This window comes from Oncorhynchus keta, chromosome 2, assembly GCF_023373465.1.
Source record: "Oncorhynchus keta strain PuntledgeMale-10-30-2019 chromosome 2, Oket_V2, whole genome shotgun sequence".
NCBI lineage: Eukaryota > Metazoa > Chordata > Actinopteri > Salmoniformes > Salmonidae > Oncorhynchus > Oncorhynchus keta.
The window spans coordinates 27,968,737-27,988,528 of NC_068422.1; the positions used below are offsets into that span (position 1 = coordinate 27,968,737).

The window sequence follows — 19,792 nt, forward strand, 5'->3', positions numbered from 1 at the left end:
ACAAGAACACTATATGAATACAAAAGTATTTGGACACCCGTTCAAATGAGTGGATTCAGCTATTTCAGCCACACCCTTTGCTGACAGGTGTATAAAATCGAGCACACAGCCATGCAATCTCCATAGCAAAACATTGTCAGTAGAATGGCCTGACTGAAGAGCTCTGTGACTTTCAACGTGGCACTGTCATAGGTGCCACCTTTCAAACAAGTCAGTTCATCAAATGTCTTCCCTGCTAGAGCTACCCCAGTCAACTGTAAGTGCAGCTATTGGTAAGTGGAAACGTCTAGGAGCAACAACGGCTCAGCCGCGAAGTGGTAGGCCACACAAGCTCACAGAACGGGACTTCCGAGTACTGAAGCGCATAAAAACATCTGTCCTCGGTTGCAACACTCGCTACGGAGTTCCAAACTGCCTCTGGAAGCAACGTCAGCACAAGAACTGATCGTCGGGAACTTTATGAAATGGGTTTCCATGGCCGAGCAGCAGCAACAGCAAACTAGCTAAATAGAAGAAATTAGCTAGCAAGTGCAAGCTAACTCACTAAATTGCCATAAATGTTTAATGCTTTTCGAAATGTTCCCAAATGAATGTCATTGGTTCAGAGTTTGTTTTGATATTTTAACCTGCGTGTCATGATCGCGTTTGGCGTAGGGGGACAAAATATACTTATGCACGATGGCGCATGCGCACAGCCAGTATGGGTTCCGTGTAAGAATAATGAATGCTGAGGGTAGCAGTGCAAGATCTTTTTAAGCAGAATATTTGGATTATTAGCATATGAACGATTTGCAATTCGATTGCTGGACTATTACTCAGATCCGGCAGTTCAAAGAGGATAGTTTCAAAGGTAATCAATTGGACATAGTTATTTTTAATTAGCAGCATACGGCGCACATTTGCATTCATTCAGTTAAATCTCTTAAAATAGCCTATACTCTTCTTGTGCAATGTATAGCCTACTGTACTGTTTGTCTGTCTGGACTGTGTGCCTGTCTTTGTGAGAATCTTAAGTTAACTATTTTAGTATTCTGTTTCCTTTAGTTTGTGTGCATATTATTATTTTACATTTAAGTATGACCTAAAACTAGAACTGTATTTTGGGCCTCATGGGATTGTAAAATGTTAATACATTCTAAAACATTTTACTTGTCCAAAATCGTGCTGAAATAAAACACTTTTCAATCTGTGTATTAATGGCAGTGTTGTTTGCCCATCAATATAGTAAGCATTTATCTGTGAGATTAGACAGACATCGAACTTGAACCCCTTTTCAACAAATCATCATCTGATTCAGAAAATGATTTCCAGAATGACAGTAAAGTGAACAGCTGTTGTGATAGCGCGCATGGTGTTTCTAGAATGACAGTAAAGTGAACAGCTGTTGTGATAGCGCGCGCATGGTGTTTCCAGAATGACAGTAAAGTGAAGAGCTGTTGTGATAGCGCGCATGGTGTTTCCAGAATGACAGTAAAGTGAACAGCTGTTGTGATAGCGCGCATGGTGTTTCTAGAATGACAATAAAGTGAACAGCTGTTGTGATAGCGCGCATGGTGTTTCTAGAATGACAGTAAAGTGAACAGCTGTTGTGATAATGTTTCTAGAATGACAATAAAGTGAACAGCTGTTGTGATAGCGCGCGCATGGTGTTTCTAGAATGACAGTAAAGTGAACAGCTGTTGTGATAGCGCGCGCATGGTGTTTCTAGAATGACAGTAAAGTGAACAGCTGTTGTGATAGCGCGCGCATGGTGTTTCTAGAATGACAGTAAAGTGAACAGCTGTTGTGATAGCGCGCGCATGGTGTTTCTAGAATGACAGTAAAGTGAACAGCTGTTGTGATAGCGCGCATGGTGTTTCTAGAATGACAGTAAAGTGAACAGCTGTTGTGATAGCGCGCATGGTGTTTCTAGAATGACAGTAAAGTGAACAGCTGTTGTGATAGCGTGCATGGTGTTTCCAGAATGACATTAAAGTGAACAGCGGTTGTGATGTTTCATGGTGTTTCCAGAATGACAGTAAAGTGAACAGCTGTTGTGCATCCAGAATGACATTAAAGTGAACAGCGCATGGTGTTTCTAGAATGACAGTAAAGTGAACAGCTGTTGTGATAGCGCGCATGGTGTTTCTAGAATGACAGTAAAGTGAACAGCTGTTGTGATAGCGCGCATGGTGTTTCTAGAATGACAGTAAAGTGAACAGCTGTTGTGATAGCGCGCATGGTGTTTCTAGAATGACAGTAAAGTGAACAGCTGTTGTGATAGCGCGCGCATGGTGTTTCTAGAATGACAGTAAAGTGAACAGCTGTTGTGATAGCGCGCATGGTGTTTCTAGAATGACAGTAAAGTGAACAGCTGTTGTGATAGCGCGCGCATGGTGTTTCTAGAATGTCTCATACGTTACCAAAAGGATCATCCAAACTATGCAGGGTAAAAATGTTGACCTATAGCATTTTTAAACAGGTTCAAAAGCAATAAAGCTTTATTTCCTTGTAATGCATTTTATTCAATGGCTTCACCGGAGTGTCCTCAAGCCAGGGTTGGGTGGCACTTTACTACATTCCAATGTTATAGTCTTGTGACTTTCTCATGCATATTTTTTGATTGAAAGTGGCAACAAATTGGAGAGATGGACAAATAACGTTAGTGATTTCAAAACAAAATAGACTACATTTTCATTCATATTATAAAGACATGAGGTGAATATCAAACAAGTTTTAAAAGATGTCTTTGCCTTAAAGTTGTACCTCGGATTAATATTTTATATAATGGCCTGTACAGTAAACTCAAAATATGGTATTCTGTTGTTTTGAAATAGGCTACGTTTTCCGTATCATAATGAGACTCAATGAAACCACACAGGCCAAATGGATTTTGTGATGTTTTCCAACATTAAATTGACTTAGACTGTTAAATGTAGGGTAAAAGGCAGACATTTTATATAAACATTGGATTTCTGTGGTCTGAATTTCATTACAATTTTTGTTTTCAGTAGATAGGCCTACCCATGTGTCTGTCCTCTCTCTGAAAGCCTGCTCACTGATGTCAATACCAAAGCTGATAATTGTGACTTGATTGAATTGGAACGATGGGAATAATGATAATGATGGTGAGAGCCCATTATAGACTAACCCTTTAATCATAGGCTATTGTTACTTTGTGTCTCTAAAATCACAATGTTTCCATTTCTATAGTCATGTGACAGAGTATTTTTTATTTATTGAAACCTCCAAATGTCAGCCTTTTACCAGATCCATTTTTTCTGCATGAAAATGTTTTATTTTCATTACTGAACAAAATTCGGTACGCTATAGCCTGTAGATCATTTATGCCCATATGAACACATTTATTTTAGGCCATAAAAAGAACAGCTATGCTTGATTTAATGAAAAGCAGCTAACAGACACAACATTGTTTCACATTGTTCAATAAAAGACTCATAAACAGAAACGGGGAATAGGCTACACAGTTGGCTTCACTGTTTCCCCGCATAAAAGGCCTACAAGAAAACTCAATGTATCTCCACAAAGTTGAGTGAGCGAGGGGGTCTGTGCGCTGCGTAGTACGTCCACAAAATGGCAAGCAACACACTACACACATCCTCCTGTGACCGTCCAACTCAGCATAGTAGCACAAAACCGTCCACAAACTGAAAGCTTCTCCACATTAAACCACTTCAGCTTAGCAGTGGGGACTTTACTGTGATGAACTGTGAGCTGTTCTCTACTCACACACACACACCCCAATCTGTCTTTTTGGAGTTCCTGGAATCACAGCTACACTGAACCGGTATTAAAACATGACAAGGTGTGGTCCACAATGGATCTTGCCATTAGTCTGTTTAAGAAAGTGTGTCATCCTGCTAAAAACATGTCATACCAAATGGTGTCCCCCTCCAAAACACCCCACTAGAAGACCATGATCTTTGACCCTACCTGTTTGTCCTTGTCCTTGGACTTTCCGCTGCCGCTGACCCGGGAGGAAGTGACATCACGGGGGATGACAGAGATCTGGTGCAGTGGCATGTTCATCCCCGTGCAGCCCACCGGACTGGTCGGGCTCACACATACACTTCCTGTCTCGCTGGCATGACGGGCTGAATCGCTACTCCCAGGCTACACTGCTCTGGAGAGGAGAATAAGAAGAAAGAGGAGATACAGGTTTAGACATACAGCACATAAATAACACTACTCACATTTATTTTCACAAGATATACTTTTATTATTTGTAGCCATTTTCTTTTCTTTCCTCCAACAGTATGACTGGTCTGGTTCTGGAACTGTGGGTGGCTAATCAGAGTGATGATAACACATTGACAGAGAAAAGAGTCAGAACAGCCCATGCTGTGAAGTCTATAAAAACTATTGTCTGAAAATAGAATAAGAGCACATTGATGGAGAGGGAGAGAATGAACCATGGTCTGAATAGAACATAGCACACTGACTGTCCACATTGACAAAGGTCTGAATTAGAGCCGGATGATACGGACAAAAATCTATATTGCGATAAATTGCCTGAATTGATGCAATGACGACAAATATAACGATTTGTTTATAACAATGTGCACCACAGAGGTCATTTCCATGTTAAAGGACCCATGAGCACTAAACATCACCCAGAAAAAGTCTTAAAAGGTATTAGAAAAACATCAAAACACAATGTTGAATTAAAGACACCTACCAACTAATATCAACACTTATAATAAGAATTTGTTCTCAACTGACTTGCCTAGTTAAATAAAGGGTAAACACAAATAATAATATTTAGTTTGGGATGATAGCATTTTCTGCCTTCTGTAAACATTGCCTTGTGCTGTGAAGGCTGAACCACGGTCAATCAATCGAATGCATTTTATATAGCCCTTTTGACAACAGCAGTTGTCACAAAGTGCAGCCCCATGATAACACAACAACAGGGAGGGAGGGAAGAGGTAGAAGACAGGAAGAAAGGCGAGGATGAGGGGTATTGATGCATCACTAATCTAGTGCTGTCTGGAAGTAGAGGTGGGTTCTCTCTCAGTAAAGGTTAGGGATATCTCAGGGGACTATAGGGGTTTCTGGTAGTCTCTCCCTCAGATCCGAAGGACATTACAGACCGTGAGGACAAGACACAGGGAGACTAACAAGGGGACCTGATACCATCACAGACAGATGAATTACATACCAGGGCTTTCCATTAAGGAAATGCTTTCCATTGTGTAATGAGAGAGAAGGAGAGCAGGAGAGTGGGAGACAGAGAAAGAGAGATGGGGCAGAGTGAAGGAGGGTGGAGAGAGAGAGATGGAGAGGAATAGAGAGAAAGACAGTGAAAGGGAGACCTCCAACATGCAATTGCTTATGAGCTTATCTCCAGTGTGAGACAGTGAGTCCAGAGAAATGTCTGCACAAACCACTGTTTCCCCTACACACTAGTGCTACATGGACACTGACCCAGCCTTCACCATCCTACTGCACTAACACACACACACAAATCCAGGCTTTATGCAGATACAGGGACAAGGTCATGTGTTTGTAGGCAGTACTGCCATTTTGTTTCACCTCTGTTTGGACCGCTGTAGATCCCAGCAGTATGATGACACACACACACACACACACACACACACACACACACACACACACACACACACACACACACACACACACACACACACACACACACACACACACACACACACACACACACACACACACACACACACACACACACACACGTGTTGAACCTAGCCCTACTTCACATATCGCTTGCTTATCACTAGATAATTTATAGTTGAATAGAATCTGCTAGAAAGATAATGTACTCATACAATTTGAATTATCTGCAAAAGAACAGGCCTTAATCAATATACTGTAGCTAGTACTTCACCAATATAGCCAACTGAACAAGCAGAGGACTGTAGCCTTTACAGATGTAAGCCTGGTTCTAAAACTAATCTCTAGGCCTGTAGGTGGGGCCTAAAATAGAGATTGTACTAAATATTTAAACTCCATGTGGGTTACATTTGTGTTCTGGATAATCAATGTTACGGTATATGTCTGGCCCATCACTCTTTCGGTAACCATCTGGCCAATCAATAACTTCCTGAAAAGGTCTGATCGGTCAGAAAGTGACCTTGTTGCCATGGTGCCAGCAACAGAGGTCATTATGACTGGAGGCTTGTTCGGTTTTACAATAACATGCTGAAACACACAAAAAGAGTGAGAGTGGGCTCTGATTGCTGTCAGCACGCACACTCACACACACTGCTTGAGTCTAATGATTCATACACCATTCCCACTTGGCACAGACATCATTTCACCCCAGGTGGTGAAGGTTGGAAACCACACCTCCACCCCGCTGAACCTCAACACTGGGGCCCCACAAGGGTGCGTGCTCAGTCCCCTCCTGTACTCCCTGTTCACCCATGACTGCATGGCCAAGCACGCCTCCAACTCAATCATCAAGTTTGCAGATGACACAACAGTAGTAGGCTTGATTACCAACAATGATGAGACAGCCTACAGGGAGGAGGTGAGGGCTCTGGGAGTGTGGTGCCAAGAAAACAACCTCTCACTCAACGTCAACAAAACAAAGTAGATGATCGTGGACTTCAGGAAACAGCAGAGGGAGCACCCCTATCCACATCGATGGGACTGTAGTGGAGAAGGTGGAAAGCTTCTCGTTCTTCGGCGTACACATCACTGACAAACTGAAATGGTCAACTCAGAAAGACAGTGTGGTGAAGAAGGCGCAAAACCTAAAATCCTCACAAACTTTTACTGATGCACAATCGAGAGCATCCTGTCGGGCTGCATCAGCTCTTGATACGGCCAATGCACCACCCACAACCACAAGACTCTCCAAAGGGTAGTGTGGTCTGCCCAACGCATCACCGGTCTGCCCAACAAACTACCTGCCCTCCAGGACACCTACAGCACCCGATGTCACAGGAAGGCCAAAAGGATCATCAAGGACATCAACCACCCGAGCCACTGCCTGTTCACCCCGCTATCATCCAGAAGGCAAGGTCAGCACAGATGAATCAAAGCTGAGACAGAGAGACGGAAAAATAGCTTCTATCTCAAGGCCATCAGTCTGTTAAATAGCCACCACTAGCACATAAAGGCTGCTGTCTATATACATAGACTTAAAATAACTGACTATCCTACCGATCCTCGACCTCTGCGATGTCATCTACAAAATAGCTTCCAATACTCTACTCAGCAAACTGGATGCAGTTTATCACAGTGCCATCCGTTTTGTTACTAAAGCACCTTCTACCACCCACCACTGCGACCTGTATGCTCTAGTCGGCTGGCCCTCGCTACATATTCGTCGCCAGACCCACTGGCTCCAGGTCATCTACAAGTCCATGCTAGGTAAAGCTCCACCTTATCTCAGTTCACTGGTCACGATGGCAACACCCACCCATAGCACGCGCTCCAGCAGGTGTATCTCACGGATCATCCCTAAAGCCAACACCTTATTTGGCCACCTTTCGTTCCAGTTCTCTGCTGCCTGTGACTGGAACGAATTGCAAAAATCTCTGAAGTTGGAGACTTTTATCTCCCTCACCAACTTCAAACACCTGCTATCTGAGCAGCTAACCGATTGCTGCAGCTGTACATAGTCTATTGGTAAATAGCCCACCCATTTTCACCTACCTCATCCCCACTGTTTTTATTTATTTACTTTTCTGCTCTTTTGCACACCAATATCTCTACCTGTACATGGCCATCTGATCATTTATCACTCCAGTGTTAATCTGCAATATTGTAATTATTTGACTACCTCCTCATGCCTTTTGCACACATTGTATATAGACTCCCCTTTTTTTCTACTGTGTTATTGACTTGTTAATTGTTTACTCCATGTGTAACTCTGTGTTGTCTGTTCACACTGCTTATGCTTTATCTTGGCCAGGTCGCAGTTGCAAATGAGAACTTGTTCTCAACTAGCCTACCTGGTTAAATAAAGGTGAAATAAAAAAATTAAAAATAAACACCCGCAATAACACATGCTAAACTCATGTATATCTTTATTTAACTAGGCAAGTCAGTTAAGAACAAATTCTTATTTTTAATTACAACCTTGCCCTGTTCAGAGGCAGAAAGATAGATGTTTATCTTGTCAACTCAGGGATTCGCTAGCAACCTTTTGGTTACTGTCCCAACGCTCTAACCACTAGGCTACCTGCCACCCCAAAATATGTGTGTGTATATGACCAATAAAATGTTATTTTATTTAGTTTTGATTTACATTTGGTTGAGTTGTCACCATGTCATTGGATTTAGGTTAAAGGTTTGGTGAAAAAAAAACAATTTCCATACGTTGAGGACTTTTTGCAAATACAATCAGTTTTCCACATTGATTCAGTCAGTTTTTGCACAGTGGGTTGTGTCTTACTGCGATGCGAGTCTTTAATAAGTGATTGACAAGTTCGCCGCCATTGGACTCTGGAGCAGTGGAAACGCGTTCTCTGGAGTGATGAATCATGCTTCACCATCTGGCAGTGAAACAGACAAATCTGGGTTTGGCAGATACCTACAGGAACTCTACGACGGACGAATCTGGGTTTGGCGGATGCCAGGAGAACTTTATGCATAGTACCAACTGTAATGTTTAGTGGAGGAATAATGGTCTGGGGCTGTTTTTTATGGTTCGGGCTAGGCGCCTTAGTTCCAGTGAAGGGAAACCTTAACGCTACAGCATACAATGACATTCAAGACGATTCTGTGCTTCCAACCTGTTTCAGCATGACAATACCCCCGTACATAAAGCGAGGTCCATACAGAAATGGTTTGTCGAGATCGGTGTGGCAGAACTTGACTGGCCTACACAGAGTCCTGACCTCAACCCTGTCTAACACCTTTGGGATGAATTGGAACACCCACTGTGAGGCCAGGCCTAATTGGCCAACATCAGTGCCCGACCTCACTAATGCTCTTGTGGCTGAATTTAAGCAAATCTCAGCAGCAATGTTCCGATATCTACAGTGCGGCAAAAAAGTATTTAGTCAGCCACCAATTGTGCAAGTGAGAGAGGCCTGGAATTTTCATCATGGGTACACTTCAACTATGACAGACAAAATGAGAAAGAAAATCCAGAAAATCACATTGTAGGATTTTTTATGAATTTATTTGCAAATTATGGTGGAAAATAAGTAAACAAAAGTTTATCTCGATACTTTGTTATATACCCTTTGTTGGCAATGACAGAGGTCAGACGTTTTTTGTAAGTCTTCACAAGGTTTTCACACACTGTTGCTGGTATTTTGGCCACTTCCTCCATGCAGATCTCCTCTAGAGCAGTGATGTTTTGAGGCTGTTGCTGGGCAACACGGACTTTCAACTCCCTCCAAAGATTTTCTATGGGTTTGAGATCTGGAGACTGGCTAGGCCTTCGTTGCCCGGGCGGTGTGTTTGGGATCATTGTCATGCTGAAAGACCCAGCCACGTTTCATCTTCAAAGTTATATTTTGGTTTCATCTGACCATATGACATTCTCACAATCTTCTTCTGGATCATTCAAATGCTCTCTAGCAAACTTCAGACGGGCCTGGACGTGTACTGGCTTAAGCAGGGGGACACGTCTGGCACTGCAGGATTTGAGTCCCTGGCGGCGTAGTGTGTTACTGATGGTAGGCTTTGTTACTTTGATCCCAGCTCTCTGCAGGTCATACACTAGGTCCCCCCGTGTGGTTCTGGGATTTTTGCTCACCGTTCTTGTGATCATTTTGACCCCACGGGGTGAGATCTTGCGTGGAGCCCCAGATCGAGGGAGATTATCAGTGGTCTTGTATGTCTTCCATTTCCTAATAATTGCTCCCACAGTTGATTTCTTCAAACCAAGCTGCTTACCTATTGCAGATTCAGTCTTCCCAGCCTGGTGCAGGTCTACAATGTTGTTTCTGGTGTCCTTTGACAGCTCTTTGGTCTTGGCCATAGTGGAGTTTGGAGTGTGACTGTTTGAGGTTGTTGACAGGTGTCTTTTATACTGATAACAAGTTCAAAAAGGTGCCATTAGTACAGGTAATGAGTGGAGGACAGAGGAGCCTCTTGAAGAAGAAGGTACAGGTCTGTGAGAGCCAGAAATCCTGCTTGTTTGTAGGTGACCAAATACTTATTTTCCACCATAATTTGCAAATAAATTCATAAAAAATCCTACAATGTGATTTTCTGGATTTTTTTTCTAATTTTGTCTGTCATAGTTGAAGTGTACCTATGATGAAAATTACAGGCCTCTCTAAATATGTTTAAGTGGGAGAACTTGCACAATTGGTGGCTGACTAAATACTTTTTTGCCCCACTGTATGGGAAAGCCCTCCCAGAAGAGTGGAGGCTGTTATAGCAGAAAAGGGGGGACCAACTCCATATTAATGCCCATGATTTTGTAATGAGATGTTCGACGAGCAGGTGTCCACATACACTACATGACCAAAAGTATCTAAAAGGCCCAAAGAAATCCTACACCCCCTGTCAAAAAATATTTCTGCCATCTCGGACTGTAGCCTACTGTGCATTTTCTAAATTAGCGGGTTAGGACCAGGTGCAGGCCTCATATTTACTCTTTTTCACATATAGGTCGGGCGGTTGTGGATGAGTTATTAGCAATTGCAGGTGGGTGCGGGTGGAAAAACAGCTGACCGCACCACTAACCCATTGATTCTTAAAGAATATAACTTTAAATGCCTCATGAGTTCATTCAACTGTCGGACCCCATCAGAACCCAAAATATAAGCTTGTTTTACTCCAATATTGTAAACAATGTAAATAAACATTTTATAGCCTCAACTCTTTCTCTCCCTCCTCTCCCCTCATCATATCATCATAACTCACTGGAGTCAGCGAACCTTACAGATACATTTTTAGAATATCATAATAGACACAGGTATATATTGGAGTACAGTAATAACATAATCACACATCTTTCATTATAGGTTTCCTATGATACCAATGACTGGTATTGAACATGTGTGTCAGCCTGTAAACCTTATTGATGGTCAAACACAAGCTGGCAGGCTTCTGTGTGAAGGGACACACAGTTCAGTCCAGAATATCTTCAGATAACAAACTTTCATCAAAAAGGCAATACAGGCTGGTTGTGACAATATCTGAATACCACACCTCTGTTTACACTCTTCATAAAGTCTCGTTGTGCGTGCGTGTTATGCTTTCCGAACATCCCTCATCTACTGTCTGTGTCTGGGAAAAATGGAACTGAAATTATCTGTGGGAAAACAGTCAGACAATTCTGACTGATTATTCTGCTGAGGTGAATTTTTATTATGAAACCATAGATAAACCGATTAGAAACATTGACACAACCTTTCCATCTGTAAGATCTAAACCTGGCCTCGTGTATACAACCCAGTTCTTTCTCGGCTGCAGGCCCTTGCACTTTATTATAATAGGAATGTTTCTCCGTAGAGGCCTGTAAGAATGGACCCTGTATAAAGCTCTAGCTCTGGTAGTTCAAGTCAACAGTGATTTCATTGCAGCCATAAGCAAGGTCTTGAATAAATCTTTCCCTTATGGTTTTAAATTCAAAGACAGTGCTATGCTGTTTATCAAGTCTCCAGATCTGTTTCAAATATAATTTAATGTAAATCAAATGTACACCTACATGATATATAAATTAAGCATCCACCCATGAAATTATCTTTCAAAACACAACTGCTGTATAAATCTACACATCCATGACGAATGAAAAGCCCTTCTGTGTAAAGCGGGAACTGCTACTTCAGGGCGACAAAACAGACCTTGAAGGACCACAATGGCCGTAATGACATAATCAACCAGAGAATGGTAAGGTACAGTACATCATCAACCAGAGAATGGTAAGGTACAGTACATCAACCAGAGAATGGTAAGGTACAGTACATCATCAACCAGAGAATGGTAAGGTACAGTACATCATCAACCAGATAATGGTAAGGTACAGTACATCATCAACCAGATAATGGTAAGGTACAGTACATCATCAACCAGATAATGGTAAGGTACAGTACATCATCAACCAGATAATGGTAAGGTACAGTATCATCAACCAGAGAATGGTAAGGTACAGTACATCAACCAGTACAGTACATCATCAACCAGAGAATGGTAAGGTACAGAGAAGTACATCAACCAGAGAATGGTAAGGTACAGTACATCATCAACCAGATAATGGTAAGGTACAGTACATCATCAACCAGAGAATGGTAAGGTACAGTACATCAACCAGAGAATGGTAAGGTACAGTACATCAACCAGAGAATGGTAAGGTACAGTACATCAACCAGAGAATGGTAAGGTACAGTACATCATCAACCAGAGAATGGTAAGGTACAGTACATCATCAACCAGAGAATGGTAAGGTACAGTACATCATCAACCAGAGAATGGTAAGGTACAGTACATCATCAACCAGATAATGGTAAGGTACAGTACATCAACCAGAGAATGGTAAGGTACAGTACATCATCAACCAGAGAATGGTAAGGTACAGTACATCATCAACCAGAGAATGGTAAGGTACAGTACATCATCAACCAGAGAATGGTAAGGTACAGTACATCATCAACCAGATAATGGTAAGGTACAGTACATCATCAACCAGAGAATGGTAAGGTACAGTACATCATCAACCAGAGAATGGTAAGGTACAGTACATCATCAACCAGATAATGGTAAGGTACAGTACATCATCAACCAGAGAATGGTAAGGTACAGTACATCATCAACCAGAGAATGGTAAGGTACAGTACATCATCAACCAGAGAATGGTAAGGTACAGTACATCATCAACCAGAGAATGGTCAACCAGAGAAAGGTACAGTACATCATCAACCAGAGAATGGTAAGGTACAGTACATCATCAACCAGATAATGGTAAGGTACAGTACATCATCAACCAGAGAATGGTAAGGTACAGTACATCATCAACCAGAGAATGGTAAGGTACAGTACATCATCAACCAGAGAATGGTAAGGTACAGTACATCATCAACCAGAGAATGGTAAGGTACAGTACATCATCAACCAGAGAATGGTAAGGTACAGTACATCATCAACCAGAGAATGGTAAGGTACAGTACATCATCAACCAGAGAATGGTAAGTACAGTACATACCAGTACATCATCAACCAGAGAATGGTAAGGTACAGTACATCATCAACCAGAGAATAGTAAGGTACAGTACATCATCAACCAGAGAATGGTAAGGTACAGTACATCATCAACCAGAGAATGGTAAGGTACAGTACATCATCAACCAGAGAATGGTAAGGTACAGTACATCATCAACCAGAGAATGGTAAGGTACAGTACATCATCAACCAGATAATGGTAAGGTACAGTACATCATCAACCAGAGAATGGTAAGGTACAGTACATCATCAACCAGAGAATGGTAAGGTACAGTACATCATCAACCAGAGAATGGTAAGGTACAGTACATCATCAACCAGAGAATGGTAAGGTACAGTACATCATCAACCAGAGAATGGTAAGGTACAGTACATCATCAACCAGAGAATGGTAAGGTACAGTACATCATCAACCAGAGAATGGTAAGGTACAGTACATCATCAACCAGAGAATGGTAAGGTACAGTACATCATCAACCAGATAATGGTAAGGTACAGTACATCATCAACCAGAAAATGGTAAGGTACAGTACATCATCAAAAATAGATCATGTATTACTACTCCCGATCCATTCCAGCTGAGCTAGCACTTCTGCCAAGGTGATATATGGGGGCTGTCAACTGTTTCCAGTTTCATTGCGTACCAATACCACTCATCTCAGCCACCATGTGTGGTAAGTGTTCTGGCACAAAATGTCAGCTGTGGAATGGGATGAGTTATCCCCATATAGGCCTAATGTGAAGTGCTTTGAGGCTTTGTCGAAAGCTCTATATAAAAATGCAACCAACTACCTAGTGCCATCAGCCACTGCCTAGCTCCGATCTCTGTTGTGTGATTCAGAGGGGCTTTGCAAACAGCCTAGATTCCAACCACCACAGAATTCTTTACACTGCAGGCACAGCAAGGTCTGACATCCTCCACAGAGAGAGAGAGAGACTATTCCAGAGGATCAATAGTCATTCTCCCTATGGAGGCTGATAGACAGACATAGTGGAGCACAGAGCACAGCAGGGATAGATTGAGTTACTGTAGGGAACAGTAGACAGGCAGACATAGTGGAGCTCAGAGCAGGGTATGGTTAGATTGAGTTAGAAGACAGAAGGTAAACCAGGTCAACACTAATACCGGACTGTATTACATCCATTGCATTACAGGCCTGAGTCATTCTACCTCAAAAGGCACAATAAATAAATTGTTTCTGTTGTTAGAAACAATTAAGATTAGCATTCCTGAAACATTACCTTGTTGAAATATAATTTGATGTCTGAGAAATTAAGCTAAGTTGAATGAGTAAGATATGGGGAATTCAACAGAATTATCAATAGCCACCCAAAGACCCATCCACGCAGATTCCACCCTCAACAACCAGTATACAGTATCAGTTATCTCTGTTTAACAAGTAGTAAGGAGCTGCTGCTTGGAGTATTGATTCTTCACCCTTTGTAATGTATTCTCTGTGAATCTGGTGATGTTTTTTTCCCGTTCAGAAAAATCTACCATTGAAGTCACTTGCATTATTTACCGTAAATTAGTGTGAACGTACCATATGTTGCCCACTAGATGTCGCTCTTCCTGCTACTGCCACCACCCCCTTTTATCCATTTTGCTGGTCTCTTGTGTTTGTTACAATGTTTCACAACATTTTCTTTGCAACTTTGGTAGGAAACCAATACATTTAGCTCATGATGAAAATAATAGTTCCTTATTGATGTCACTTGTTAAATCCACTTCAATCAGTGTAGATGAAGAGGAGGAGACAGGCTAAAAAAGTATTTTTTTGCCTTGAGACAATTGAGACATGGATTGCATATGTGTGCCATTCAGAAGGTGAATGGGCAAGACAAAATATTTAAGTGCCTTTAACGGGGTATGGTAGTACGTGCCAGGCGCACCGGTTTGAGTGTGTTAAGAACCAAGGGAGCAGCTACTCTTCCTGGGGTCTGACAAAATTAAGGCAGTTAAACAATATATATTTTTTTATAATTACATTCATTACAGAATTCACAACACACTAAGTGTGTGCTCTCTGGCCCATACTCCACTACCACAAATCTACAATGCAAAATCCATGTGTACATGTATGTATAGTGCGTATGTTATCATGTGTGTATGCATGTCTTTGCCTATGTTTGTGTTACTTCACAGTCCCCGCTGTTCTGTAAGGTGTATTTTTACCTGCTTTTTCAATTTGATTCTAGTGCTTGCATCAGTTCCCTGATGTGGAATAGAGTTTCATGTAGTCATGGCTCTACGTAGTACTGTTCTGGAGGTTGGGACTGTGAAGAGACCTCTGGTGACATGTCTTGTGGGGTATGCATGGGTGTCCGAGCTGTGTGCTAGTATTTTAAAAACAGACAGCTCTGCACATTCAGCTTGTCAATACCTTTTACAAAAACAAGTAATGAGGAAGTCAATCTCTCTTCCACTTTTAGACATGAGATTGACATGCATGTCATTAATGTTAGCTCTCCGTGTACTTTTAAGGGCCAGCCATGCTGCCCTGTTCTGAGCCACCTGCAATTTTCCCAAGTGCCTCTTTGTGGCGCACAATTGGCCCAGCGCCGTCCGAGTTTAGCCAGGGTAGGCCGACAATGTAAATAAGAATTGTTCTTAACTGACTTGCCTAGTTAAATAAAGGTTCAATCTGGTCAAACACAATTTTTTTCCAGAAGTTTACTAAGGGTTGGTAACAGGCTGATTGGTCGGCTATTTAAACCAGTAAAGGGGGGGTTTACTATTCTTGGGTAGCGGAATGACTTTAGCCTCCCTTCAGGCCTGAGGGCACACACATTCTAGAAGGCTTAAATTGAAGATATGGCAATATCATCCTGTCTCAGCCTCCAGTATTTATGCTGCAGTAGTTTATGTGTCGGGGGGCTAGGGTCAGTTTGTTATATCTGGAGTACTTCTCCTGTCCTATTCGGTGTCCTGTGTGAATCTAAGTGTGCGTTCTCGAATTCTCTCCTTCTCTCTTTCTTTCTGTCTCTCGGAGGACCTGAGCCCTAGGACCATGCCCCAGGACTACCTGACATGACAGCAAGGAGTCATCCCCAGTCCACCTGGCCATGCTGCTGCTCCAGTTTCAACTGACCTGAGCCCTAGGACCATGCCCCAGGACTACCTGACATGATGACTCCTTGCTGTCCCCAGTCCACCTGGCCATGCTGCTGCTCCAGTTTCAACAGACCTGAGCCCTAGGACCATGCCCCAGGACTACCTGACATGATGACTCCTTGCTGTCCCCAGTCCACCTGGCCATGCTGCTGCTCCAGTTTCAACTGTTCTGCCTTACTATTATTCGACCATGCTGGTCATTTCTGAACATTTGAACATCTTGGCCATGTTCTGTTATAATCTCCACCCGGCACAGCCAGAAGAGGACTGGCCACCTGATAGAGGAAATTATGGTTGAAATGATTAATTATGTATACATTATTGATTAGAACCATTTATTCTAATACTATTATGTTATGGTGTGAAAAGTATGGGTTCTTGGTTAAGCTGTTACTGAAAATGTAAGCAGAACGAATTAATTGTCTGTGCCTCTTGGGCAGTTTAAGGGGGAGAGATGATATAGCTTTTCAGACAAGATAAGAATGTTTGGGTTATGTTCCATTAGGGGAGAAAAAGTATATCTTTTAGACAGATTGGAGTGTTGGTTTTATGAGGGGAGTAGAAGCTCTCCAGGCCTGAGTATACTACGCTATTGTAAGGATGGGAGAGAGTGTGAAACTGATGACGTCATTTTATGTTCTCTCTTTAAAATGTAATGTTCTTTGTATTTTGGGTCAGTACTCATCAAGAATAAATGCTGAACTTGTTTTTAAGACTGGTCTCTTGCTAATTCATGCAAATGATAAACTTACAACTTATCATGAAATAGATAAGAGTGTGAATTTGGTTTTGGCTGCAAAACACTCAGGAATGTAGAATTCCTCTATCACCACCCCACATATGCTCTCTCTAATTCTCTCTTTCTTTCTCTCTCTCTCTCGGAGGACCTGAGCCCTAGGACCATGCCCCAGGACTACCTGACATGATGACTCCTTGCTGTCCCCAGTCCACCTGACTGTGCTGCTGCTCCAGTTTCAACTGTTCTGCCTTATTATTATTATTCGACCATGCTGGTCATTTATGAACATTTGAACATCTTGGCCATGTTTTGTTATCATCTCCACCCGGCACAGCCAGAAGAGGACTGGCCACCCCACATAGCCTGGTTCCTCTCTAGGTTTCTTCCTAGGTTTTGGCCTTTCTAGGGAGTTTTTCCTAGCCACCGTGCTTGCTGTTTGGGGTTTTAGGCTGGGTTTCTGTACAGCACTTTGAGATATCAGCTGATGTACGAAGGGCTATATAAATAAATTTGATTTGATTTGATTTGATATTATCCTCAGTAATTTTCCATCCAGATTGTCAGACCCTGGTCGCTTGTCATTATTGATAGACAACAATACATTTTTTCACCTCTTCCACACTGACTTTACAGAATTCAAAAGTACAATTCTTGTCTTTCATAATTTGGTCAGATATACTTGCATGTGTAGTGTCAGCGTTTGTTGATGGCATGTCATCCCTAAGTTTGTTTATCATGCCAATGAAAAAGTAATGAAAATAGTTGGCAATATCAGTGGGTTTTGCAATAAATGAGCCATCTGATTCAATGAATGATGGATTCGAGTTGGTTTTTCCCCCAAAATTTCATTTAAGGTGCTCCAAAGATTTTTACTATCATTCATCTTTGATTCATAGTATAGTTTATTTTTATTTTGCTTAGTCACATGATTTCTTAATTTGCAGTACAGTTGGGCTGCCAGACTTATTTGCCATACCTTTTGTCTCATCCCTCTCAACCATACCATTTTTAAATTCCTCATCAATCCAAGGGAATTTAACAGTTTTTACAGTCATTTTATTAATGGTTGCGTGCTTATTAGTAACTGGGATAAGTAATTTCATAAATATGTCAAGGGCAGTGTCTGGTTGCTCCTCATTACACACCACAAACCAGCAAATATACTTCACATCATCAACATATGAATCCCCACAAAATGTCTTGTATGACCTCTTATAAAACTATATTATGCCCATCCTTTGGAACTTTGGTTTTCCTAGATATCGCTATTATATCATGATCACTACATCCTATGGATTTGGATACTGCTTTAAAGCAAATTTCTGCAGCATTGGTACAGATGTGATCAATACAGGTTGATGATTCCATTCCTGTGCTGTTTGTAAATACCCTGGTAGGTTAACTGACCACCTGAACCAGGTTGCAGGACCTGGTTACAGTTGGAAGTTTTTTTCTTGAGTGGGCAGCTTGATGAGAGCCAGTCAATATTTAAAATCGGCCAGAAAATATACTTCTCTGTTGATATCACATACATTATCAAGCATTTCACACATATTATCCAGATATCACACATATTCACACATATGTTAGCACTTAGTGGTCTAGAGCAGCTTCCCACAAGAATGGGCTTTAGGTGAGGAAGATGAAACTGTAGCCATATTACTTCAACAGTATTAAATATTAGATCATCTCTAAGCTTTACAGGCATGTGGTTCTGAATACAGACCTCAACACCGCCCCAGTTGGCATTTCTGTCTTTTCGGTAGATGTTATAACCATGCTACCACTATATCATCAAAGGTATTATCTAAGTGAGTTTCAGAGATAGTCAGAACATGAATGTCATCTGTTACAAGCAAGTTATTGACTTCATGGACCTTGTTTCTCAGACTGTGGGAAGCATTGGAGTCAACATGGGCCAGCATTCCTCTGGGACACTTTCGACACCTTGTAGAGTCCATGCCCCGACGAATTGAGGATGGTGGGAAAAAAATAATGAATCCTCCTCACTGCAGGACCAATCGGTAGGCTAATAGCTCGATAGCCCCAAAAGCTAATGATACATATATGGTCATTTTAATGATTTAATCTAAGTGTTGACAATGGAGAAGTCAACTGCTGCTTTCTGTGTAGCAAAGGCCATGTTTAACACCTGTTCATTCTTCAATCATATTGCAGATAGCTGAGAAAATTCCTTTTAAAAGGAAGCTTGAAGTCTGTGGAAGTCAGCAGACTCTTACAAGATTCTTTAAGAAGAAATCTATGGGTCAGTTGTTAAACAAGTATCTTTTGAAATAAATGGGATACTGAAATCCACTAAGAGAGTTGCAAACGCTTGTTGAAATTCTTTCACTAATTCAACTGATGTCATTCTATCCCTTCTCTTAACACGAATGGACCCAGAACTTAATTGACCATGTGTTCTGTTTACTTTAGAGACCCATTTTTCCATTTGAAAAAGTGCCCATCACACAATTTGTTTTATTTTAAATGTAATTGTTTTTTTTTCAAGATTATTTGTGCTATTTAGTTATTTTTTTCTGTTTAAATAAAATACATAATTTGAAGAACAAACAATTGTGGCAATTAATATCTTGCAGTAAAATACTTTAAAAACAGGTTAAACAAATATTTTTAAAAAGGTTTAATGTTCTCTTACCAAGAAAATAGTCCTGATCATATACACTACCGGTCAAAAGTTTTAGAACACCTACTCATTCAAAGTTTTTCTTTATTTTTTACTATTTTCTACATTGTAGAATAATAGTGAAGACATCAAAACTATGAAATAGCATATATGGAATCATGTAGTAACCCCCCAAAAAAGTGTT

The 19,792-nt window shown here is 41.3% G+C and overlaps 1 protein-coding gene across 8 annotated transcripts in view; it reads right to left on the bottom strand.

The window, feature by feature from the left end:
• The window catches only part of LOC118366125 (E3 ubiquitin-protein ligase MARCHF8-like), a 131,839-nt gene that overhangs the window by 95,615 nt on the left and 16,432 nt on the right, over positions 1-19,792 (bottom strand). For all 8 annotated transcript variants that reach the window (XM_035748552.2, XM_035748553.2, XM_035748550.2 and 5 more), the window contains one exon: positions 3,934-4,123. In XM_035748552.2, coding sequence (XP_035604445.2) covers positions 3,934-4,029 — 96 coding nt within the window. In that variant the 5' untranslated portion in view covers positions 4,030-4,123. The remainder of the gene's footprint in view (positions 1-3,933; positions 4,124-19,792) is intronic.